Here is a 27,211-nt window from a genome sequence, read left to right as displayed (position 1 = left end):
TAAGGTCCTGCTGGTACATGAGGGTGGCTTTCATCCCTGTGAAGACATTGGGGACAAGGCCTACAGACAGCTCATCTGAGTACGTGGTGACCCACACCTCATGGGACTTCAAAAGAGCTTAGTGCTGCCCTTCTGCACAGGGGAAGTTCACTCATTGATTCCTTTCAATTATATTAGCACAAAAAGCACCAGCTACAAGCATGCAGACAGGCTCAGAAGGACTCAGCCATGCTGTGCTCTCTGCATCCACACATGCACAAATGCAAAATTCAGCTCCCTTCCAGAGATGGCTTTTTCCCTCCTTATTTAGATAACAGCAATCATGAGATTTAGCCAGAGCTTTCAAACTAGCTTTCCCTCCTCTTGTTGGTCCTCCTGGTAGATCTCCTTTCTCTCCTGGTTTAGTCTGCACAATTCAGGGACACATGGGGGTCCCTGGGCTAACCCCAAGCTAGCTAGCTGTGGAGCCAGAAACAATGTAATTGTGTTAGTACAGCACTCTACCCAAGCTAATTTATCCTGCTTCTTGGAAAACTGAACCAGATATAGTGCCTTGCTTACAAAGCAACCCTGTTTTTAGTACCAGAGCTAGCTGACTTTGAATCAACATGGGTACCAATATATGGCACTGCATTTTGCAGCATAGATATATCCTGAGAGGCACTCGGATAGTTTTATTTACTCCTGAGTTGAAAGCAATGAACACCTTTTGGTTGGTTTACCAGAATGGATCAGCAAAATAACTTTCACTTCTATTTAGCATCCTAGAACCTACTTGAGTAGGTAGCTACATGTACTCTTCCCTCGATCACTGAAGCACGAGGGCACCTTGAATCAAAACCCCAGATACAAACACTCCCGAATGTTATTTAACTTTAGATATTTTTTTCAGGTTTACCTTCCTGCAGAATTGCATAGGGAAATATGAATCTTGCCTTAAGAGAAGCTGAGAGCTATGGGACTGTTCAGCCTGGAAATGCACAGGCTCGGGGGGGACCTGGTGGAAGCCTATAAATATATAAGGGGTGTTCATCAGGATCTGGGGGAACGTCTGTTCACCCAAGCACCCCAAGGGATAACAAGGTCCAATGGTCACAAACTCCTCCAAGACCATTTCAGGCTGGACATAAGGAAAAACTTCTTTACTGTCCAAGCCCCCAAGGCCTGGAATAGACTCTCTCCAGAGGTGGTGCAGGCACCTGCTCTGGACTCTTTTAAGAAACATTTGGACGCTTATCTGGCTGGGATCCTTTGACCCTAGCTGACTTCTTGCCCCTGATCTTCCAAGGTCCCTTCCAGCCCTATTGTCTATGAAATCTATAATTAATCCATTTTTAGAGGCTCGTGTCAGCATTACAGTAGGAGTGATTTATTGAACATCTTGGGGTTCTTGAAGGTTTTCCCGACGGAAAAGAGAGTGAGACTTGATATTAGGGGTAGATGAGGGAGAGGAAGGAAGAAGTCGAGAGAAACATGAGCAGAGCACAGGGAGCAGAAGCATACACATGTGGAACAAGATAAAAGCCGTGGCAGGGCTAAAGATGGCATCCAAGCAAGAAGCAGGGGCGTTACCTATGGAAGCTGCATTTCTTTCCTGAGGGGGGTTAACCTCATCTTATCCAGGAGATATGTACAATTCCCAAGACTACAGGGTTGTCAAAAATACAACAGAGAAACTCCTGTCCTTCCCTCAGTTGTGTTACACCTCCTGTGAGTCCTTGCCCCTGCATCTACACTGCTGCATATGGCTACTCTCACCTTTCTGCCAGGTGATGTAAACAACCCTGAAAACTAATTCAATTCAATTCAATTCAATTTATTAAGGATTCTGGCTAAATGCCATGCTCCCGCAGATGACGTGACACATGTACGCCCATAAATATGAATAAGTTTGAACAAAATAACCCAACTACAAATATCAGACTAAAAACTCACCAACATAAAAACATGATTAATATAAATATAGGAGTAAATCAAGACATGAGTCTATAATATTGTTGTAGAGAGACTCACAATTGAGACAATAAAATCAAATGTAATGTTCAAATGTATCACTCGTGTCAGTAATAAAGGATATTTAACTCTAATTGCCTCAGCCTTATAAGCAAAAATTGCGAGACGGTTTGCTACATTTGGATCTGTTTCCTGTAGAAGCCAGATTAATTTCTCTCTGTTTGAGTACTGCAACAATTTCTGCAAGAACAGTAATAAATAGATTCTCCTTATGTTATTATATAAAGAACATTTTAATACATAGTGGATAGTATCTTCCAAAACTCCTAGATGGACTGGGCAACATCTTTTAGCCCCTGGAATGGAAAATCTATGTCCAGCCAGAACAGCTGTGGGCATCCGAGTCCAGTCAAAGAGGATCACCATTTATTATTGAGATCCAACTGTAGATACCTTTCTCCCCCACAGTCTAAAAGCTAAAAGTCTGGACCAGATTCTCCGCTGGTATCTATGGCAGAGCTGTGCTGACACTGCTGGTGATATATTCCTGCTCAATAGTCGCCCCTCTGAAACTGGACAAGAAGATCTGCTTGGAAGTTCTTACCATTTTCTTCCACTTCATCCTGCGGTTCTGGTACCATGTCTTCACCTGGAGCTGAGTCAGCCCCAGTGACTGAGCGAGGTCCAGCCTACAGAAGGAAGAAAGAGCAACACTTTGACAAAACATGTAGAAGAAGAAGTTGAAATCAGATGCATGGCAGTAGCCAGTCCGTGCCTGTATCTTGCAGAAAGCTCACGTGTGGCTCGTACACAAGGACGTTAATGCTTGAAACAGGGAGCTGCTAGGTTCTAACTCATGTTTTATCTTCAGCTCTGAGGAAAATTATGTAAATTTAGTAACCAAAAAGTATGGTTTCATGGAAGAAGCAAGAATGGTCATTTGCTTATGGCACGGGACCAGGAGACAGGAGAACTTCTATTTCCATCTTTTCCAGTTTGATCAAATAAATGAATGAGGCAAAAGCTTTCAGGAGGTTGGTCATCCATCCTGAAACACCTTGAAATGCTGGTATTCAAAACTTATGAGAACTGGCACTTGTAATTTTGGGAGTCACTGGGGCCCAGCAGGTTGTAAAATTGAACACAAGGCATCTCAGAGGAGCCCCCAAGAATGCAGACACTCCAAATTAGCATCTACCTTTGAAATGCTGTCTTCATCTTCAATAAGCCTACTTTTACCTGTCTGCAAAATGGGGAGATCAGAGACCAAACTAATCCCTGGAGTAATTCCTTTGGTGTCACTTAAGTAACAAAAACAAATCTAGTGTTTCAGTGGTGTAGGGATGAGTTTGGAGACACTCAGCAGAGCCCAGGAAACATTTTGCTGCCCGGTGAGACCGCACACAACCTAGCAATGATGAGCTGCAAGCATGGAGCTTCAGTCAAATGTGTTCTGGTCCTTATGAATTTTCTGTGCAGTGTTTTGTGGGTCTGGAGAAGGGATACATGCTGCCCAAGGCTAAGATATTATAACAAAACTTCTGTTCCAACTACCTGTATAGAGAGGACAGGCACATGCCTATATAGGCAAATACCCCCCAAACACACACGTGTGCATTTGCAATTCTGGGATCCCATTGCAGTTGAAGGCTCTTGCTCACTTTTTGCTTACGGTACTTTTTGGAGTAGCTCCATTGAAATCAAAGGAGATAAAGTGTTGTGTTGGAAAGAAGACTCGAGATACCAGTTCCAGGCATTATCCCATCTGTCTACGCTCCCTCATTTCTAATTAGCTGTGCTACAGAGTAGCCCCCCACGTGCCTCAATTTTGCCCCGTGTCCAAAGTTGCAAGAACAAGCACAAATTGCCATCTACTTCCTTGCCACTGTGCTTCCAGCCAGGATTTCACACGGGAAAATGTCTGTTTGATTAACTCGTGCCAGAGAGCATGTGCCTTGCCAGAGCTATATCACCTGTAACCATTACAATCTCTCGCCACGCGCATTACAGTGACTAGCATTGCCTAGGAAACCAAAGAAACAAACAGAAAGAGAGGGGGAAAAAGCAGGGGGGGAGAGACTGCTCATCAGCCTCGGTCACGTACAAAGCCCAGAAATACTCATGCTGTCAAGTTAACTCAGCCAGCCCGAGTGCTTGATTGATGGGATCATCCCCCTCGTCATTTGGGGTTGTGCTGAGTCAGTCAGCACAGCACCTGAACCTCGGGAGCTACGGAGTTGCACTTAATGGCCCTTCTATTCAAAAGGGCTCAGAGATCCAGCTTGAAAGCTGCTGCGTGCCACTGAAAAGCTGTGCTCATATGACAATCCGACCCCTGCTTTGCTCACGTGACGCATGAGTATATCAGTAGATGGCAATGCAGGGAAGTTCATAGCTTCTCACCCTCAAAGTAATTTAAAATTAGGAGTCAGTGCTACTTGTGGGGCTCACTGAACTTCTTCGGGTTTGCAAAACTACTCTTGAGTTGGCAAACTGCTTGTCCTAGAATTTGAACCTACAGTTCTTCCTCCTGCTCACCCCCACAAAGGACAATGGGAAACCCTTGAAAACAAATGACAAATTCCCTTTATTTGTCTTGATGAAAACAATGGATCACTCCAAAAACCAGGCTGTCTCTACATAAATGGTCTTTACATAAAACAATAAATTAGCCTCCCAACTCCCTAAGTTAAACTGAAGCACAGCGGGGTGAGATGACCTGCTGAAGATCATCAGAGGACAGACCCAAAGCAGAGCCGAAAACAGAATTCAAATATCCTGAGATCTGGACCGCTTGTCTGTCCACTGGCCCACGTTTCTACTGGACCAGCCTGCTTCAAGAGTTTCTTCATCTCCTTTGGGAGGATTTCACACGAACAGCTGTCAGACGAATCTCCTGCACTAGTGCTACAGCTGGCTGGAGAGACCAAAGGCCCTGCTTTTGAAAAATGTCCCCCTCCAAAATTTGCGGAGTCTGTGGGAATTTTCTAAAGGAACATTTTTTTAAAATGTAGTTTAATTTTGAAATGCCACTTTCACACAGAGGTTAGAAAAACACTTGCCTGGCATGGTTTAATCAAGGCTGATCCTGCCCTGAGCATGGGACTGGACAGGATTTCATATTTCATTTAATGAAATCCTGTCCAGTCCCGTGCTCAGAGCAGGATCATCCTTGATTAAACCATGCCAGGCAAGTGTTTTTCTAACCTCTATGTGAGGACCTTAGGATGATGTCCTAAGGTCCCTTCCAGCCCTACTTTTGGGATCCTGTGATTTCTACGATACTTTTTCCCACCCATCCCTTTCTCTAGTGGAATAAAAGGGAGGCAGAGAGAGTAATGAGAGAGAAAGCAATAAACATTGCCCCCAAAATAAGAAATTGAAAAATAACAAAATCAAGGTTTATTTCCAAATGTCTAAAATGAAGCAACCCTGTAGGTTGAATAAAGAAACGTGTTAGTTTAAATGTGAAATATTGATGTAAAATTTTCATTTCAACCTGAAGTGTCATTTTGGTCCAGTTTGTAGGGAGGGTACAGAGGTGGGGATGTCATTCAATACAACTGTTTTGGGTTCCAGGGCTCCCAAAGGAAAACTAAAATAGTCAGCTGCAATTAAACACTTCCCATTGGTAATCAGCTTCTTCAGGGAAAATTTCAAAATGAAAACATTTCAACCAGCTTAAACAATAAGTGCAAATCCCATCCTCTGAGCCCTTTAGGGAGAGACGGGGACTTTCTCTCCTGGGCAGGGGCCGGTGGAACAGGGCTGATATACAAATGACCATCTACGCTGTCAGAGGCATGATGACAACATACAGACATGCCCCCACAGTAGTTTTAATCTAGCTAGCAGTCAAGACTGCAGCACTGGGTTTAACACAGGTTGTACAGGCCCGTCAGCAATGCTGTGTATTTACATAGCACACCTGATGCCTGGGCTGCTGCTACGTGGCTGCACCGTTACCCAAGTCAGCTCGACAAGAGCTAGCTTGTCTATGCCTGCTGATGTGGCAATCACGCCTCCAGACTGCAACGCTGACAAAGCCATGCACATCTGCCCTGGACAGGCAGAACACCTGGTGCACCCTGTCGAAGGGATAGGGGCCTTCGCTGTTTCTCGCATGTCTCCCTCTGCATGGATGCATGCTGGCATGCACCGATACGTTCTATTCATGGCTCCTTTGATCCTGGGAAACGTTAGCCTTGAAACCGAATCTGGTCATCTGCCCGAGGCCTCCGCCAAAAGCCAAGTCATCTTCGTGGAGGCAGAAGACAGCTCAATACAGCTGGAGAGCGCTCAGCATGGAAACAGCTGAACAGCTCTTCTGCTCCCTTTCCTGCTATTACTGTAAGACACGTTTTCCCCTGTTTCTCTTAAAGTAGTATGGAGAGCCAACAAGGGGTGAAGACACCTTGCTGCCAGACACCTTGCCACTCGTGGCTAAACTGCCTTCCCAACAGCCCTTGTCACGCATGGCTGTGTCCTGATCAGACAGAAATGGACACTAGGCAGGAGCGTGATACCGTTCCCAGGATGTCTGTGTATTGGTCACTCTCTATTCTTCCCTCACCCCCGAAAAGCTATTGCAGGCTGGAGCTGGTGCTTTTAAAGTGTTTGTTACAGGTAACTGGTGACACATGGAGTAAACGGAGAGGACAGGCTTAAGGTAATTTCATTTTTACATGCCCAGGTGGTGCTTTTTGATAGGCACGTAGCTGCAATTTCTGTCACTTTTGCACAGTATTCTATGTAGTTATGTTCCCTCTGTATCTCCCGACTGAGCACGCTCAGTAGCTGCACTCTGGCTGCACTGGTGTCTTAATGATTTTGTATTTCCTAATCATGGACATAAGGCTGGGTAATAACTAGCCACCACAACTGGTAATGACTAATAAACGCTAATACCCACAGGGTCTGATGCCTCTCACCTTCCAGACCAATAAACTGCACCCGGAAGATGTTCAAAGGTTCATCTCAAGGAGAGGGCTCAAAACTGCTCTGGGCAATAACTAGCCTGTGCGCTGATGGATAGAGCATACCCATTGGCTGGGCAAGTGCCCTGACCACCAAGCAACTGGGCTAAAAGGATCTCCTTCTCCTTTTTAATGTCTTGCAGGTACGTGCACAGGGTGATCCCATTCCCAACAGGTGGGAGTACAAGCCAAGCTGCACGTAGCACCAAAGCTTGCCCTTGCTGGCCAGAGGAGAATCCGGGCCACGATGTACCGCTGACATCTCTTCCCCAGGCCTCAGCCCAGCTGCCCAGACCCCACAGAGCCCCTCCTACCTGTCTGGAGTAGACAGATACTTCTGCTTCTGGAATTTCTTCTCCAGCCCCATCAGCTGCAGTTCTGTGAAGATGGTCCGGCTGCGACGGGGCTTCTTCGACCGTGGGGTAGGCTGTTCTGCTTCTGACTCACTGCTGGCAGGGGTTTCGCTGACCAGCGTCTCTGAGCTGGCACCTATTGAGGAGGCCTGAGGTGACAGCACCCGAGAGCTGGTGGCTGCGGGGATGATATGGGACACCACGGAGGGCTGCCTGGTGATGATGGAGATGAGAGGATATGCCCTCACAGAAGGGGACCCTGGGGAAAGGGAAGAGCGTAAAGGATAGTTTAATGGCAGTACAGTCTGGCAAGGAGGGCACTGGACTGGGTGAAGGAGCTGGCTCTGTTGGTAACTTCATTCATGCAGAGGAGGTGGGGGTGTTATTCATCCAGTTAACAGAGAAGTTAATTTAAAGCAAAGTCACTTACCCAGGGGAACTTACCTTCCCTACAGGCACTAAAGGAAACACTAGAGATGCGCCCTGGCTGGACCTTAAGTCTCTGCCACCCCTAGAACTAGGCAGGAATTCAGCCTCCAGCTCCAGCTCTGGCAACAAGGGCCCATCCTATGGCACCAAATCCAAGTGTTCCCAAATTCCAGTCGTTCTGATTCAGATCTGGACTTCACAGCCCTCTTCTGAATCCCCGTCTGCACAATTCCAGACGCAGGTTCTTATTCAGTCGGAAAGCCCATAAATCACACATCCTGTAAAACCTGTATGCAAGCTAATGGGACCAATTGACAGGGAATGTCTGATGACTGAGGCACAGTGTGAAGAAGGAACTGGAGCTGGGCAGGTCTGCAGCTGATCTTGGACAAGCCACTTCATTTCTCTGTGCCTCAATTTCCCCATCTATAACCTGGAAATAATACATCTTGGCTACTTTAAGGGGGTTGGCTGAGGTTTAAGGTATTGTTGGGTGATATATTTTATTGGACCAACTGCCTGGTTGGGATAAAGTTAGGCAAGCTTTCACATACATTAATGTTTATAAAGGACAGGGGATGCACATTATCAAGGGACCATGAAAATGCTTGCTTCCACTGATTAGCAGTTATCCACACAGACGGCTCTGTGGACGAAACTCGGTGTGAGCAATCTGGTTACATATGCTCTTAAAACCCAGACAGCTTCTTTTCCCAGGGAGAAAAGAGCCTTTTGGAATCCAATAGTTCGCATCACCAAAATTACATTTCCACTATTGTCCTGCAGAGTAGCAAAGAGGGGTAAGCAATCGGTCCTGCCCATGCGGTAAGCAATGCAGCCGAAGACTAAAGCAAGCACTTAGCAGCTTAAGAAGCAAATAAAAATAAAAGCTCCTGAACTCAAAACATGGGCCAGTTCTGGACAGATGGTGCCATTTAGTCATCTCTGAAAGAAGTGACTGAAGAACTGTCTGGCAACCCCAGCCCCACAATGGGAGCAGCGTGCTACGAACCCCAGCCACGTGCTGAGCCACCCCAGCTGATAACTGCAGCCATCTATAGATACCAGCTGCTTTCCAAACCGGGCCTAGTGCACTGATCCCCGCCAGTCTTTTCCCCCTCAAATCAAGATTTAATTTAGTTAATGTAAACAAAAAAAAGCCTTGAAATACAAGAAGAGAAATGGCTGGACTCTACTGGCTGTCAGTAACTTGCCTAATGATGAAAACAAAAAAGGATTCCTCTTTTCAGTCTTTGCTCCTCTGCAACTTGTGACTGTGCCGGTCTACAAAAGTACAATGTTTACCAGCCAAATCCTGCACAGATGCATCACTTCTATTGCCATGTCACAGAGGCGATAAATCTGTGCAGGATTTGGCTGATAAACATTGTACTTTTGTAGACCAGCACAGTCACAAGTTGCAAAGGGTCTCAGTTCACAGGTTCCCAACTTGTATCCATAGCACTAATCCTTCCCACTCTTGAGCAGGGTTCATCTCCGTTCTCAGAACCTGAGACATCATTCCTATTCTTGCACATAGGTGGCTTTTGGCACCAATGAGCCTGTTAATTGATACTTTCTCCCTTACGCTTCTGACGGTTTCCAGCATAGCACAGAAGAAACCACAAGATTGCTAAGGAGCAATAAATCACTGAGCTCAGAAACTTCTGAAAGGCTCTAGCTGATTGAAACCTTGGGAGGGAAACATTTTTACAAGGGGCTCACTTCTAGGGAGCTTAGAGAAAGTATCTGATATCAGAGCAATCTGGGATGTTTCCTTCCCTCTTAGGGCTGGTGGTGGTGTGTTGGCCTGCACAGTGGAAGGGTGAGGACAGTTCCCAAAGCAGTGGCAAACTTGGACATCACATAGCAGAAGAGTCTCTTAATGCTAACCAAGCAGAAATGAGCACTGGCCTGAGCGTGCTTGCTTAATATTGGAGAGATTCAGGAGTGCTGGGCAACAGACAATTCTTGGTTATTGTGTGGAAGTGTATGGGGGTTATGTTTTTACACAAGCTCAGATGCAGGTTTTCAAGTACTCAGCACCTACTTGAACACCTAAAAAGGCACATTTTCCACAGCATTCAGCATCCTACAATGCCTATGATAAGATTTTCAGACCAGCGCCTCACACCCCCATTGCAGTACCGATATCAAAATGCTTACTCGCAACACTTGAGTCAGTTTTGTTCCTCATGAGCGACAAGGAATGGTTTGCAGTTGCCAAGTCACTGATGACTGATAACCTGTTAGAGCTGCTGGCACAGATTATTTTCTATTCTTTTATTGTTTAGGAATATAATTAAGACTTGTAGGTCAGGTCTGGGCCAAATAACTGAGCTGGCATGACCATGAAGTGACCACAAATCACTGAAGTGTCATATAAAAGACATGTTCACCCCAGTGCCAGGCAGCACATCTCAGGCTCCTCAAGCCTAATTCAGAAGGAAAAAGGAGAATTTATGGTGCAGAGATGTAGCAAGGAGAGTGTTTGGAAAGCGACTTTGGCAACAGATGCTACCTGGGAGAAGGCTGTAGATACAGAAACAAACTAAAGTTGATGAGCAACCTTATCCCGTCACACCGGTATAAACCAGGATAAGACCCTATTGAGGCAGGCTGAGCGAAACAGCAACACATTTCAAAGGAGCCCAATGGAATTAAGTGCCAAGCTCCAAGGATGGCAGTCAGACAGAGGTGAGCGAGGGGAGGACGAGAGCCGTCCAGATGAGTGCCCACTACGGCTGTGCAAAGCTTCAGGTAGTGATTCAGTTCAGAGGAGATTCGGCCTGATTCAGTGGTTGAATCACTGAATCCGAATCAAATCAAGGGACGAATTTAAAGGTCCGAATCAATTCAAAGCTGAGAAGTCTGTATCTGAATCTAGATTTCGATTACCACAGAGGTGTTTGGATCCCTTTTTAGTCTGGCGTGGTATTGTGGGAATAAAGCAATTTCTTAATCTCCCACAAATGAAATGCTGGCAAACCGCTCTGTCTCCTCCGTGCTGTCATGACATGCTCTGTCCCACCGGCGTACAGGCGAGCGCTGTTGCTCCATTCTGCACTTCTGTCTTGCTGAACAGTTTCAAGGGGATCTGTATGTACTTTCACTGTCACATATCGCTGTCTCCAATACTATTTCCAAATCAGAATTGCCACCCATTTAAGCACAGAAAAGTAAAACTTTCCAAGCAGGAGCCACACGCTGAAAAATGCATTTGTCCTCAGCAGTGAGCTACAAATGTTTTATGCTTTGCAGCCCCAAAATCTAGGTGAAGCATGGTACAATGGCCTGGTTCTCCTCTATTCCTGTGTGTCTGAACACAATACAGCCTTATTACCTCTGTTGTCACACGACGACCGATAATTGTGTCGTTCTCAAATTCAGAAGAGTCCTGGGTTAGATTCCAGATCCAGTAATTTGTGGACCATTAGAACTAGAAATGAGCTCTTTATACCAGCCAAAGGTAGGAATCCTCCTTTTCTAGTGTGTAGGCAAGGTTTTTCCTTAATGGTTAGAAAAAAATTGATCATTTAACTATCATGAATTTGAGCAAAATTTGGACTCTTCTTCCTGTCCAGCCATATCTGTACCTCTAGCAGACAATGTTAGGGTTAATTGAACCAACGGCTACATGGAATAAAAACTGCTTTAATTTCTGCACATAGCACTTTGCTTGAGACTCTCAAAACATTCAAATAAAAAAGCCCCTTAAAAAATCTTTGCAGTGTCTATGAGGGGAATTAGTACTATACCCATTTTTTCAGCTGAATCAGCCGAGTCACAGAGATTAACCGATTGCCAGCAAATTACACTCTGAACCTGAGGCAGCATTTGGAGAACCCAGGAGTCCAGGTTCCTAATCAGAGGCATGTAAAATACTTGCGGCACAACACAAAATAACTCAAAAATTCAAAGGTTGAAAAACCAGTTGTAAAATCACCCCATCGTCCCTCAGAAGCGTTTCATCAGGAATGTGAATTTTTACTAACCATTTCTCAGTAATACATTAGAGCAGGGTGGCAGCATCTCATACTCGGTGTGAACCTGGGGTACAAGGCAGGAGAGAACTCTTGCCCTGTTGCTGGTCCCAAATGCACTAAGACTTTTTATCAGCCCAAGCTCCACTCAGCTCTAGCTGTCTGTTGGGAGGTTTTTGACTGAACTTTTTGTGACCACTGGACTTGATGCAATATATACCACCCTTCTGGATCGCATTTCAAAAGTATAATTAAAATTAAGTACTTCAAACATATCTTTTCTTTCCCTCTTCTCCCTCCTCCTCCCTCTCTTGGCTGGATGTGATCTATACTGCATACCTTTAACATAGGCAAATGCAAACAAGGGGGAAGAGAAAAGGGAAAGCACTAATTAATTGCACTGTTTGACTGCAGGCAATGGCAGAACAATTTCCCCTCTTGGGCAAACTCAGCTAATTCTGTTTTGGAAAGAAAGAAAAGGGAAGGAAAGATTTATGGATCAGCTCCTTTTGGCAGGTTGGCTCCGCTCAGAGGCAGAATGAGAGTTTGCTCAGAACACGCTGCAGCCAGCGGTAAGTAAAAGAAGAAAATGAACTTAGGAGTCGGGAAGGCCTGTAAATCTGCTGTTTCCCAAGCATCAAAAGTTGGTTTTGAAAAGAGGTTGTTCTGAAATGAAGCATCAGCACCAGGTTGCGCAGCAAAGACGTGGGCAGCCTGGGAAAAAAAACCCCATGAGCTAGCCGTGAGAGAAAGGAAAAGGGCATTAGGAAGCAAGCTGTGTGGCAAGTGTGTTTGCCCTTCCACACATCCAAAATTTTCCATTTTCATCCGAAAATGAAAAGTGATTATTTTTTTCACTTTTCAGCAACAAAAACAGAAAACTGGGGGGTGAAAATGTTGAGTGTTCTGACAAAAAGTCTGAATGTTTTCCAGCCAACACTTTCCATGAACATTTTTGGTTTAGTCAGAAACCCAACTTTCTGTTTAAAAAAACCAGAAAACTGCCCAAACTGAGTTTGGAGAAGCCCAACTTCCAGATAAAGGTGCAGATGCACAAAGTCACTCAAGCTTGACCTGACTCTAGCTATATGGATCTGAGCAGTCCCACTGGCTTTAGTGGGAGAAGCATCAAGGAAGAATTGAGTTACACCGCTGAAGGGCCTAGGGTGAACAGGCAATGGATGAAATTCCTCCCCGGGTAGAGGGCCTCCACGAGGGCAGTCATGCACAGAAGTCTCACACGGGACCAGGTCTTCAGCTCATAGCCATCAGTGTAGGTCCAGAGAAGGCAATTCGCTTCAGCCGAGCACCTGACTTCTGCAAGGGATCTAAGCGAACTTGTGCCAGGTCACTGCACAAAGGTGGATTATCCCAAGAGCATTTGCTATTTACATCTCCAGCTGTTGTAAGCAGGCTTGCTCTGCTGAAGTCAATTGGAGATATGCTGCAGACACTACCTGCAGATACGAATCCCTATTGGAGTGTCCCAAGGAAAATCAGGGAAAGGGCACAAAGGCCTTGGAAAGGGACAGTGTCACTGTACAGCTTCCACTAAACTGAGGGCTAGTGCTGTCCAAGAACTGGCCAGGGCTGGTCAAGTTGCAGCAAGGGAAGTTTAGGTTAGATATTAGGAAGAACTTTCTCACTGGGAGGGCAGTAAAGCACTGGAACAGGCTACCCAGAGAGGTGGTAAAAGCCCCATCCTTGGGGTGTTTCAAAACCCAGCTAGACAAAGCTTTGGCTGGGATGATCTAGCTGGGGCTGGTCCTGTTTTGAGCAGGAGGTTGGACTAGATGTAACTTCCTGAGGTCCCGTCTAATCTGAACTTTTCTATGATTCTTTGATTTTATGATACAGCATGGCCAAGGTAGCAGGGGATGTGTTGCTTATGCAAATCCTATTAGCAGCTTTCATTAGCAGGCGCTGTATTGAGCCCCAGTGCAGTCCCATCTCCCAAGAAAACCCCTTCTGAACTGCCTTGCTAATCCCCTCCCCATCCCCTCTTTTGCCTTGCGGACACAGGGAGTGGTAATTACCCTGAAAGCAACACTGAGTCTGGCCCAGAACAGCAAACCTTCCTGGTTCTCCCTCCCCCAGGCTGAATGCAGGCAGGTGTGAGCTCTGTGCCCCCTGCCACAGGACACTTCATTTCTCTGGGGAGATAATTTCTTACAGTGCCTAGCAGGGCTCGGCCTATCCTTCACCAGGTTTTTCATGGACACACTGCTGGGTTTCTCTCCCACTCCAGGTGCACCTGTCACACTAGTGACCACAGCGCATGTCAAGGCAGGACTGCAGGCCGAGGCAATGGGCTACACAATTTACAGTACTAGCTGTCTATGTGGTGAGACTTGTGCACCTACCTAGTGCCCCTTGGTCCTGCAGTTTTAAAATTTTGTCACAGTGTGCATTTTCACAATCCATCTGTGATTGCCCCAGACTGTACAGGCATCTAAGATGTTTGCTAATCCCATACTCACTCATGACTAAAAATAATCCCTTCTCCTCTCTATGTCTTCCCCCCACCCAATACTTCGCTCTCTTGTTCTATTTGGGATTATGCCTCGAACTTATTATGCATATATCACAAAGCCCCAAATGTGCTACATTCTTGGGGTTTGGTGAAGCTCACAGGACAGGTATTCAGAGGCCAGAGGAACGACAGCGATGGGTCACACTTACAGAAGGCAGCTTGATGCGTTAGCAGCAGCATGGGACAAAGCAGGTGTCTTAAGGAGATCACTTTCAGTTGCTGGCAATGCTTCCTAGCTCATGGCAAGCCTCACAATCCCTAGTGTTTTGCAGCCTTCCTTGCAACCAGGTTGCATCTTTCCTGGCTGCAAAAAAAAGCTTGAACCTCAAATTCCTCTAACACTGGAAGACTCAACATATATCTGTATTTAAATTATATTTAAAATCTCATGATATTTTGGGCCCAGGAACTCTGCTAGATATTGTGAGGACCGCCTACCTATTAACCATTTCCATATGTAGGCACAGAGCACAGGACGAGAATCAAAGGTAAAGGCCATTTGGGAACATTGTGCAGAACAGCAGCTTGCTTAGGAAGCAGGAAGCCTCACTGCGAGCATGTGCAGGATCCCCACCGCTTGTCTTCCCGGGAGGAGGAAAACCACAAATGATCTAGGAATTTCTTTCCTGAGACTGAAGTTTTCTGCCTGAAACCAGCTGTCACAGTGGATTGATCCCCTGCTCATGATAGATGCAAGGAAGCTGCCCTTAGGGCAGCATTCTTTGTCAAAGGCTTTGTTTTTTGAGTCATATTGCTCATCATAGCTTGCCATGATCTATCTTCAGGGCATTAGAGAAAGCTCATATTTTTTGAAGGGCTGTACAGAAAGGAGATACTGATATATATATATAAAGATTTGGCTTATTACTGTGTTGATGGGTTATCAGCTGTTATTGTAGGAGATGGGGATGCTGCTTCGTGACTGATTAGTGCATTTTAGGTACTGGAAGAGTTCTCAGGCAGGCTCTTCTTCTTCATTTCTAAATATAGTTAAATTACAAACTCTGCTGAGACTTCATGGGGGTGTTTCACTTAGAGCTCCAGAAGTGGTGTGATCATGTAATACTCAGTTTTCATTTCTAAAAAGCCACTTCCTAGCCTTTGTGGTTTCAGAGGAAGAGTGACCTGAGCGCACCCAAAAGGACAAAATCTAAATACAGTCAACTCAGCATTTGTTTTATATCATTTTAGAGGACCTAGACTCATGATTTTTTTAACTTTCGGGGTTGCCAGTATTGGTCACGTTCTCTTCTATATCAGTGAGGGCAGCCACAGCACATGAAGAGCTCATCACTGGTTTTGATATGGAGTCAGGCAAAAAGCAAGGCAGGGGCACACCTTACAGACTAACTAAATCCATTATAAGGCTGTAAGGTGCCTGACTGCAGACTAACACAGCTGACTCCCTCTCCCTGCTACAGAGTGTCAGAGTTAAACCCACTTGGTGGTAGAAGTACCCAGGCCAGCTAAAGTAGTTGATGCAGCTCCTTCCCCTAAGACACCTGTGTAGTTGCACTAATCTGTACATTGAGAGAGCAAGGACAAGACCCCTTCCCCTCCCTGCCCTCCCACCCACTTGTGCAAGGAGTCCTGAAGAGGCTGCTGTTCCCTTACAACCTGACCTTATACCAGGACTGTGAGGCAAGCTGGCCCCTTGGCCCGTAAGTAGCCAAAGTGAAATATGTCCAGCTACAGAGTCCCAGGATGCCTAGCACAGTCTGAACTGAACAATTGTAGTGGGGGGAAAACTCACAGGAATCCCTTAAGATGCTGATTCTCGTCTCAGTCTACATACTGTAAAAACAATGGTTAGATTGGTTATTCCTTGATTACCAACACTTCCTATGGCAGGCTTCACTGGAGTTGTTGCCACTGGACAAAACTTGTGGATGCTAAGTGTCATCCCTGTGCTGCCTATGGACTATTTCCTCAAGGTTTCCTGATATGCTAATTTAAGAGACAGTGGCAGCTGCTTCTCCATGAAAGGCACATCACTTAATTACTTTCAGTTTTCCTCTGGGTGACGCATCATTAACCCTGTAGATCAGCAAGGAGGCATTTGAGCCCAAACCAGGTAGCTATAAGGATTCCTGTTGTTCTAGCATGAAGGCAACACTCACGTTTATGTGCAGTCTCCCGTATCCTCATTTATTGGGTATAAAACAAGGATTCTGAAGTTGAGGCTACTTGGTCTCTTGTCTGCACCTGGTTGTGAATTCCTGCACTCCAGTACCTGACAGCAGGGTCGCTTGGGAGGCAGAGGTTTGTTAGCCAAGTGTTTTCCATCATCCCTATGTTTCAGTTGCATGTTAAGGCCAGTTATAGCCAAATAAAAGCCAGAGACTCTGCACATGAGCAGAGGTGAAGAGAAAGGCACTCCTGGGACATCCTGAAACCTTCCAAAAATAGTCCCAAGATGCAGCTGAAGTTCACAGAGCCAACACTTCCATGGGAATGAGTGTAACGAAGCCTGGAGGGAAATGTGCTGAGCTTAGTTCTCAATTAGAGCTGTAGAATCAAAAAATTAAATTAATGCTGTTGGGTGTTAGGGAATACAATTTCAGCAAGGTCATCTGCTGGATATACACTGATGTTCCCTGTCTGAGTTCACAGGTACAGCTCAGACCATATTCCGGTTCAATCTCAGTTCAGCAAACTGTGCTGTTTCAGTTTCAATTCAATGGATTTTACTAACGAGACAAGGAGTATCACTGCTGTCAGAGTTCAGTATGGTGCAGCAAGGATCAAAGGATGTCTCAGTAACCAGTGCTTTCTCTACCTTGGGGAGAAATCATGATCCCCTTGTGATCAACAGCAAAATTTCCAGTGAATTTGAGAGGGAGGAAGAATAATCAAAAATACTCATTTTCAGGTTTTGTTGTAGTTTCATTGCTGTTAAAACCTTCTGAGCAAAAGCTGATCCTACACCTGATGTAAAGGATTACTGCAGTGTGGGTACAAAAGTCCTAACCCTGTCAGAACAGCAGTATTTTCCATCCATTTTACACTGATCTAAAAGACAGTGGAAGGTACAAGGCAAAGGGCACAGTTCTGCAATATCCCTGCTTTACAACACCCAGGAGTGCTACCGGTCATTTCTATTAAGTGACCCCACATTCATAAGTTACTGAAGAACGAAAGGAAGAAAAAGTGTAGATTTACCAGTATCCACGTACCTGAGGTTTTCTATCATGGCTGTCACTGTGGGGTTGAAGAGCTGAGAGTAGCAGGGTAAGGCATAAAGGGCACCATTTTTAAAACCATCTTTCAATATTGAGTCAAGCTTGCACCTGACACCTATTGCGAGCAGAAGCCAAGCAACATGATGTGTGTAAATATTAGTTCTTATACTAATAATACCTAACCCCTGAACAGTACGTTTCAACAAGGAACTTCAGCGATTACTTACGTGCAAATCAATAAGCAAATAAATAATTAATTATGTGTGTCATGCTTCTGTAGTAGGGGGGAAGGACCTAGCCACAGATCCAGTTCCATGACTGGATATTTCAAAAGTTCATGAGCATTTGCTTCCCAGCCTTGGATTAATTAAGAATTTGAGCCACACATGAAATTCCCGTTGGAGCTGTTGATACCCAGGTTTTTGACTCGGGTCCATCCCCACGAGCAAGTTATCACCTCGTTGTTCCTGCATAACCTTTACATGAGAATTTAGAATGTACTTAGGCACCCATGCCAGAGGCCCTTGCAGGTCTTGACAAAAAAACTATCTAGAAAGATAATGAATACTTCCTTAATAATTACAGCTAATATTATAGCATGCTTTTCACATCTTCAAAACACTGCACAGCAATTAACTAATTAGCTCAAATCATGGAACAAGCCCCAGAACCTCCCACAATTTGAGCTCTGCTTAGTTACTGCAACAAAGGACAGCAGCATAAAAACCAGCGTGCCAATAACAATAATGTTTTGTTATAATACTACGCTACTGGGGCAGCAGGATAAAGACAATGGGAGTAGAGTGGAATGGGGAATGGCAAATATCCAGGCTCTGTCCAGTAGTGTATCTGGGGACAGGGAGTGAGCAGGGCACTAGTCCTGGGTGCTGATTTAGAGAGGGCACGAAAGTGGCAGGAGCCAGTATGCAGTAAGCCAGTTGCAGCAGCCCAAGGCAACATTGTCACAGCAGGTAAGACTCCAGCAGTCGGTGTAATACCCCTGTCCACCCTGTCCTGCCCCTCCTCACCCCCAGCCCAGGGCACTAAAGCAGCTTGCTATATCTCTGGCTCTGCATTTTATTTGGGGGTAAGTCAGCTGACTCCAGTTTCTCATTCTCAGAGATGATCGTTCTTAGCCACACTTCTAAGTGCTTTGAGACCCATGGCTAGGAATGGCCCCACAGCGTTGCTAAAGATTGTTATTGGCATGCAGAACGGCTTCTGTTCAAGGCTCTCTTCCAGACTAAAGTACATTTCAGGCCTTGTCATATCCTCGGTGGAGAAGGAATTTTATAGAAGTGGATGTTTTCTTAAGTAGCTTTGAAGGAGTCCCTTCAGCTGGCTCTCAAGAAACCATCTGCAGCAAATATCACAGTGCAAACATCTATGGAGGATGCCTAGGGAAAATGTTCATTGCTTTCCTAGTTGGCCTACTCTGCCCCAAGTGTTGAAGCCTCTGGAAGAAACAAACCCCATCACTCTAACACATACCCCATAGTTGCATATGGACCCTATCCAGAAAAGGGACTGAAGATATCTGTGCTATTTTGTTAAATCTGGAGCAGGAGACCACACAGGACAAAGATGCTGGGGAAAAAATTTGAAGCATGAGGATGACACTGTTATCTTTATCATCCTATTTCCTCAATCAGTTATAAGAAAGTGACATCCTGGGATATTTTCTCTACCACTTGCAATCCTTCTGCCTTTATGGGGAAGGGAATACTCAGAACCCCTGTAGCCCTGCTAACAAGAATGGGCCTGAAGCCATGAATTGTGGAACCACTTCCAAAAGGGGGATGGGGTTCAATATAAACTCCTATTCCAGGCCCTTGTTGTTTGGACTCTGAGGGAGTTTTAAGATCAGGCCATGTCAGTCCCAGAGAAATAAATACGATCACGCCTCTATAAACCACAGCACTCAAGTTACTGGGATACAAGCCACCAATTCATTTATCATATCTGTATCAAGGGACCTGTTGGTTCTATCATGTTTACTCCAATGTAAAGATCTGTCTTTTGAACTCATCCATGTTAAAGGCTCCAGCCAAGTATTTCCTCCAGTGCAGGGGTTAAATCCTGCTCTAGCCCTCAGCACTTTTTGGACATAGCTATAGTAATCAAAATAGCCAAAAGATTAGCAAATCAAACACTTATAAGCTGGGAATGGATTTGCAAGCAGCATCTGGCCTTGTTTACTGGTGGTGGGGGAGGAACATTGCAGGCAGAAGATACAGCTCTCAGAGTATCTAAGATTAGATTGCAGCAACCTTTGCCTGACATCGATGACAGCCAAATGGAAAGACAGATCAGGGCACTGAAGAAGGTCGGAGGACATCTGTTTTCATCCCCCTACTCTACTTCAGACTTTCTGGATGATGCCGAGCAAGTCACTGAGAGCATTACTTCTGAAGGTATTGAGGTGCCTAATTCTAGTGGACTTGCATGTCAGATAATTTCTATTGGAGACAGATACAACAGGGATGGACAAAGTGCGGCCCAAGAGCCAGATGCGACCCACCAAACCATTCTATCTGGCCCCTGGGGCCCCTAAAAAATGTAGAAAATTAATATTAATCTGCCCTGGGCTGCCTGTCATGCGGCCCTCGATGGCTTGCCGAAACTCAGTAAGCGGCCCCCTGCCCAAAATAACTGCCCACCACTGCTTTAGAAGAACCCTGCCATTAATCTCTTGCCATCTCTACAATGGAAATAATGCTGTCCTTCCTCATATCCATGGTCTGAGAATAAATTCATTAAAAAAAAAAAAGAGGCATGGCACAGTGATGAGCTCTCATAGGACTGTGTTTAGGGACAGAACTATCAAAGTATGTGACGTTCCCAACACAGGCTGCAGAACCTGCCAATTGTGACATGGAGAAATAAGCTTTTCCCGCTGACTCTGCATGCTTCTTGCACGCTGTTTGCCTTGAGAGCGGTACCAGGCATGTCCGGTGCTGTTCTCAGGGGTGCACCCAAAACAAATACCCTGAAAGCAGTGCCGGACACGCATCAAAAAGTATATGACATTTTCTGCTTGCAGGGCTTCTTTCTTGGCAATAAAGGATCTGCAGATATACCCTACATCGTTTTTAACTCCCACCTTCTGTTACTTCAGTGCACACTTGAATGCAGCTGTTTTATTTCAGAATACATGTGTTCCCTGTCGAAGTTGCTTCAATCAGCTAGACTTTTGGGTGTTGAAATAATCATGTCCATCCAGGTTTGCACTGAAGTAATAAAAGATGGTAGTTAAAATCCGTGTTATCATTTTGATGAACATGATGTGAAAGTCCTTAACAACTGGGGGTGGGGAAGACACCAATTTCTCTACTCCTGTGATTCCCCAACTGTGGTCCAGGCATCTCATGACATTAAGGTTTACTTTCACGGAATCACCTGACTGGAGGACACCTACGAGCTGGAGTATGATCAACTAATGGAGAAGATTAAAGGAAGGCAGCGGCCAACCGAGCGTATTCACAGCTACATCCTGTAATGAGGACCAAGTCCTTAATCCTGCTGCATTTGGCTTCTTTCAATTAAACAGTAAACATTATAGGCTTTGTGATGGGCCAATGGAGGGAATGTCTCCATTGGCCCATCCCATTCTTGGATCAAGACCCCTCACCATAAGGGCCCGTTTTACCCTACTCCTCTTTAAACCTGGGGACTGTTTCTCTCAAGTACCAGCTTTCCCTTCCCTGTTCTACCCGACTGCAGTCTGCCTGCACTAGCTGGTGGTAACACTTTAATGCCACTAACGTACTTATACCCCAGCAAATTTCCCTTGTCTGGACAAACCCTCTGTTCCCTCATTATCACAAAAGGAGAGAAGTCAGGCCTGAATCTCCCCCCACACCACTGTTTCGCTGGAACCAAGCCAGTTACTTCTGCAGCAGCCCCCTCAATCATCACCACTGCAAGTAACATCAGCCGCTTGTCTCCCAATGAGGTTGGAAGTGTCCTCAGAGTGTTTTCCTGGTTGAAAAGCAACACCTTGAGTCATGCTCAAAAACACATGCTTGAAATGGGTCAGCTCTCGCCCAGGATTTCATGACTTACGTGGACGTTACAGTCATAATGCTGTGTGAGCATTAATCAACCGGTCCTTTACTTCCTGCTCTGTTAATTATTATCACAACATCCATAAGCAAACACTAACTCTGGACAGCTGACGAGCACTACGTACAAAAGCACTCTTTACATTTCACAAGCCCACCCTTGTCTTTAGTGCCAGGGAAAAGCTTGCCATGAATGTCACTGCCTCTTTCCGCTCTGAACACACAAAACAAATTGGTGAGTGACACAAGGGAGGAAATAGAGTTTAATCATTTCTAAATGGAGATCCATTTAATATTGGCTTGACAGACCTGGTGGAAAATGCTTTTATCTCCAGGGCAGCTATTAGATTTTAATTCTGGCCCACTCTGTTGAAAGGAAAGGAATACCTCAGCAGGGGCCGGTGTAAATCAGCTGAAGACGTTTTGAGTTTTGGTTAAAGCTTCATCTGCTATAATCTTGGGTTGTAATCTCAAGTGTTATCCTGTTGTAATCTTGCTCCTTCCAACAAGTTTTTGCACAGAGGCCTCCTGAGCTGTGTATGTTACTCTTTGATCTAGGATCTGCCTTAATAGAGAGAGCCCCCATCTCCATTTTCTCTGTGGGACAAAAATAAACTGTGGACGATTTTGCTGAACAGCTGCACAAACAATGCAATTTAGAAAGACGCAAATGACACACGAGTGAGTTTTGTCCAATCTTCCCATCTTTGCATTTGTCAGTTTGATCAGAGACAAATCTCACATGGCCAGACTATGGCGGGGCAACACAGAGCAGGGATAAAGATACTCAGACTTTCAACAGCAGTGTTATTCTTCATAGAAGTCCACAGCTTGAATGCCAGGATCCAGAGCCATTTCAAACACAGATCCGGGGACCACCAGGAAATTCCAAGTGCACACACAGGCCTCGGACATTTGAGTTAAAGGAGAACTTCCCAGAGCTGTCAGCAAGATCAGGTCTATAACTCCTGGGGCTCTGCGAAGCTTCGGTCCCTGATTCAATTCAGCAGAGATTTGGCCCGATTCAGTGGCTGAATCTCCGAATCCAAATTGAATCAGAGGACCCTTTAATCTCTCCGAATCAAATCGGAACCCCCCCAGATCGATTCGGAAAGATTCGGAGATTCAGACACAGACACAGCTTTAAATGTTGTTTCTACATACCTCTAGGTAGCAGGGGCTCGTGAGTGCTGCGATGGTGGGGCACACGAGTGTCCCACAGAAGCGTGGGGGCTCCCCAGCGCGCTCGGCAGCAGACCTGGAAGTGGACCAGAAGCACTTTCAGGTTCGTTGCCGAGTGCTTTTGTGTTCTCTGCCCCCCGCAATCCTGTGGGACACTCCATGCACCCCAGCATTGCAGTGCTCACAAGCCATGCTGCTACCTTGAGGTATGTAGAAAAAACTTTTAAAGCTGTGTCTGTGTCCGAATCACTGATTCTCCAAATCAGCATCAAATCTTCAGATTCAGATTTGGCGGAATCGGATCAGGGACAGTGACCGGAATGAACTAATTGAATCGCTGTCCCCGATTCAGGCTGGATTCAAATCCAAATTCAATAGGTCCCGTTTCACACACCCCTAATAACTCCTAGGTTATAACTTTGTCCAGTAAGATCAGCGACACACACATGCACGCAGCCACTCTGATCTTGCACAAACTAAATCTCAGTCAACTTAAAACATTTTTTCAATGGCAAAAAATGATTAACACCAAATTCGTCAGGACTACTGTTGTAGTTCTGAGCCCTGGCAATCAATGCTGAGTTAAAGGGTGACTGTTGGTCTGGATTCCTTAAGCCTCATGTTAACTAGTCACCGGAGGGCACAGCAATCATGCACAAAACTTATGCATGTGCTTAACTTTATGCATGGGGTGTTAACTCTATTGACATTCATGGCATTGACTACTCATCATGCACAAAAGTTAGTTTCTGCCTGAATCGTTGCAGGATTGGATCTTTAGTCAACATGTTGGTTTATCACTGTCCCTTCCTCCAGCCCCATCTCTACCACGAACATGCAAGTGGCCCATAGGGGGCAGGATGCCCAAGATGGTTGCACTTGCAGTCTCCAAATCTCCACTTTCTATTGGTTTCCAAAAACGTAAGTTCTTAGCCTGGCCCCTGGCTCAGAAGCGGAGGAGAAGGAACACAAGAGTCTCTGTAGGCCACATGTAGAAGATATTTCCACGTGCATTATTATTTCTTTTCACCCCCAAATAAAGGAGATGGATGCAAGTGTAAGAATAACGAAGGAAAAAGCGATGGGATTGATATGCCCAAGGGAAACACGGGTTCAGCTATAGGAAAAGTAATAACTACTGTAAAAATAGACAATGGAAAAACCTGCCCAGAGAAGGCCTGGAATTGCCAGCAGTGATGACATCTGAGAAGTCAACTGGGACCTGTCCTGCCGTGCTGCGGGGACATAGGCTGGATGACTTACTAGAGAGGTCCTCACCAGCCCAGAGGATTCCACCCCCGCATGCCAATCCCACAGATGCAATTTTTTCACTGGTATAAATACACCGTGGGCCCCAGCCCCCGCAGTGTAAATTGGCATGGTTGCACCAAAGGCGTATTCACACCAGGAGAGGATCCGCTTTGTTGATTTCAGGTGACTGACTCCTTAATTACTTTGCTGAGCATAAAAGTTTAAGCATAAGCATTTTTTTAATCTTCTAGGGCTAATTTTAACATCATTCTCAGAAGCATAAGCCAGCTGATTGAGTTAGTCCATAGGAAAACTGATGGGAAGTTGGGGCCTTGGCTGTGCTAGCAAAACTCTGTAGTGCAGACATGTTGGCTGGAGAGACCACACCCATAAGCCAGCTCACTTGTCCCATCACAATCCCCAGTGTGGATGCGGTCTTAGCTGACATCACTGGCGAGGTGCTGGAGCTAAATCAGGCAAAAGTCTCCTGTTGGCATGGACTCTGCCTTCACAAGGGGGCTCAGACAACATGGTCATAGTAGCACATCCTTCATGGCAGAGGCTTGGTCACATAGACAAAACCTAGAACAAAGCTGTCTGTGCACAGATAGATCTACACCACATTTGATGGCGCCTTAGAAAAGACTCATGTGGTGCAAGCTCTCCTGACATCTGCAAAACTATTGGGAAAACATGTGCTTTATCCTTGATACTCCTTAAAGTTTTAGCCATGTTTGCTCTCCCTCCATAAGCACGAGGTGAGAACCGGGATTCTAAGCTTTGGAGGCCAAAGCAGGCGTGTATCTTTTCTGAATGCAATAGGGATGATGCTTGTTTTCAGAACAAAGCTGTTCTTTGAGGCAGAAAGGGTTTATCCCTAGCTAAGGCTACTGGTTTCCCAGCATAATTGTGCTGAGATAGAAACCTGATGCTTGTGAGCAGCCATCCACACCATGAATCCAAGGGTCGAGAAGCTATAGCCATCCTGGTGACAAACTGAAGTCAATAGCTGCGTCCAAATGAGCGCGGCTGTGCGGTATGTAGTGCCACAGACATGTCTGCAGCACCACGTGCCACATATTCAGCCATTCTTCACGCTGCAAGTCAGCTGCATGGGTGGGGTTGACACCTGGATATCCAGGGGTCCAAAAAAAACCCGTGCAAGGGGAAAAAAAGCAGAGTGGCGCATGTGGGGGCAGCACCTGTTGCTCAAAACTGGAGCCTGGCTAACTAGAGCCACACTCCAGCTGCCAGCCAAGCTCTGAAAGGCAGAATCGCTGCTGCTGCAGCCCCAGGAGGCCCCCAGGACCCTGGGCAAGGCTGCTGGGGCCAGTCCAGCGCTGGCCCAGTCTCCCCTACCCCACCCGGCATAATCTGCTGCATGCCAGCGGGTGTGTGGCACAGGCGTTCCTCAGGGGACAGCTAGCAGTGGCACAAGGTATACCACTGCTAGTTGTCCCCGGGGAACCAAATGTCCATGCTCATGCGGACACAGTCAGTGAGAGGACCTGTAAAAGATATCAAGGGTTTTTTCCTCATTTCCCTCATAAAAAGCCAGTTGCATGTTCTATATCTTCTACTTCATGATTGCATGCAACCTTAAAGGGTAAAATTTGACTCGTCTTACTTTGTTTTTCCCTTCCCCTCTGCTCTTCAGAAAGGGAACTGATTCAGATCCCCTGCTCAGAATTGTAACCAGCTCCATTAACAGATGTCCTACTGCCAGGGAAGATTTCACAATTGCAGGCTAGTATTGATGGGGCCATCACTGCACTCAAAGGTGCAGAAGGAAAAGCACATAATGCAGAAAGTGACAAGCCAAAAAGACCAGTAAAACACCTCTTTATTCCCTTTGACAGGGCCTGCAAAAAACAGGGTAGAAGGAATCTTCCCTTAAATCAGTCAATTATATTCCACACTTGTGGAGAGCTACCCGCTAAATATTTGGTGTCTTTTAAAAAAAATGGCCACTAATTTTGGATATCCAGTTTCAGACATTTAGCAGGCTCAGCTACTCCCAAACATTAGACAAAGGTGTTTCAATTTAGGGAACCTAATAATTAAGACACCCAAATGAAAATGTCAGCCTTGAAGTTTATAAAGTGCTTTGGAGATATACGATGCTGAATGAGTCAGAAAACACCGTACAATATCTCTTCTCAGTTCCGTCACTACATATATTACCAGTCAATTAGAGGGATTGAGGGCTGAATAATTTAGAAGCCAGAACTTCCAGAGAATATGATCCACTGCTCACATTAGACCTTTCTGTTTTGAGAGGAGATAGGCCAAGAGGATAGCATTCATTTCCTTATCCATAACTAAATTGAGTTTTGGGTGGTGTTCAGTCCTTACTTGGTCCATGGTTTGAATTTAGCAGCCAGGGTGCTGAAATGCAGCAAGCTCATACTCAGGGCTGATCTTACCAAGTTCATGCTTTGCACATTCAGGTATGGGTTTGGGAAGTGGAAGAGCTGGATTGTGTGCTCCACCACAGATTTCCTGTGTGAACCCAGCCCAGTCTCTCAATCTCCTGTTTTCCTCCTGTTATAAAATGATTATGACAGTATCTACTACACAGGTGTTGTAAGCCTCCAGTCCCTGAAAAGGCCTGCAAGATCTGCAAACTTGCACAGGGGAAGCAGGAGGCATCATTATCCCACAGGTTGCTATACTGCATTCCCATAAATAGACTGCATGAAGGCAACACTGAGCACTCTTCATTGTGTCACATAATTATGAAATTCGTTAATGTGTCATTAATATATATGCTAATCATGAAGCAACATGTGTATCCTGCTATTGCACAACTGACAGTACTTCCACGGGCACACCTCCAATAACAGGCATGTATGCTGTGCACAATTCTCAAGCAAAAATTCAAGCAAAAATAACACTTTGTAACCAGGTTCTTTGGATAAATCTGATATCTTTTACTAGACCAACTCAAATAGTTGGACAAATTCTTCTTTTAAGCGTTCAGGTATAAATACCCTTTGTCAGGCTGAGGAAGCATCTGCAGCTGGTGTGTGCCCTTCCATGTGTTTTCCAAACTGAGAAAACAGGCAGTGGGCTCCATCAGAAATTACCCAGTCAGGTCAAAGACTAGAGCCTTGACTTCTTATAAGGCATAGACGTGAAGCAAAAGAGAGTTTGGCACTTCACAAACAGCTTCTCTTCCAGATCTCTCAAGTTTGGTGTTATCGGGTTGGAAGTCTGGAAAGATCTGGGATTCTCAGATCTCAGATTCTCAACTTGGTAAAAAAAGTTGTTCAGCATTACCAGGACCTTTACTGAACTTTAAC

At 45.4% G+C, this 27,211-nt stretch overlaps 1 protein-coding gene across 1 annotated transcript in view; it reads right to left on the bottom strand.

Moving 5' to 3' along the window:
- BARX2 (BARX homeobox 2) overlaps window positions 1–27,211 on the bottom strand; it is a 47,561-nt gene that overhangs the window by 1,325 nt on the left and 19,025 nt on the right. Inside the window, exons 2-3 of the mRNA XM_090027489.1 lie at window positions 7,244–7,541; window positions 2,558–2,642 (exon numbers count right to left, since the gene is read on the bottom strand). Of these exons, the coding sequence (XP_089883615.1) occupies window positions 2,558–2,642; window positions 7,244–7,541 (383 nt within the window). The remainder of the gene's footprint in view (window positions 1–2,557; window positions 2,643–7,243; window positions 7,542–27,211) is intronic.

Source organism: Crocodylus siamensis, chromosome 14, assembly GCF_052110815.1.
Source record: "Crocodylus siamensis isolate JL-2025a chromosome 14, ASM5211081v1, whole genome shotgun sequence".
Lineage (NCBI taxonomy): Eukaryota > Metazoa > Chordata > Crocodylia > Crocodylidae > Crocodylus > Crocodylus siamensis.
The sequence above is the reverse complement of the archived record's forward strand: the minus strand, read 5'-3'. Positions and strand labels throughout refer to the sequence as shown.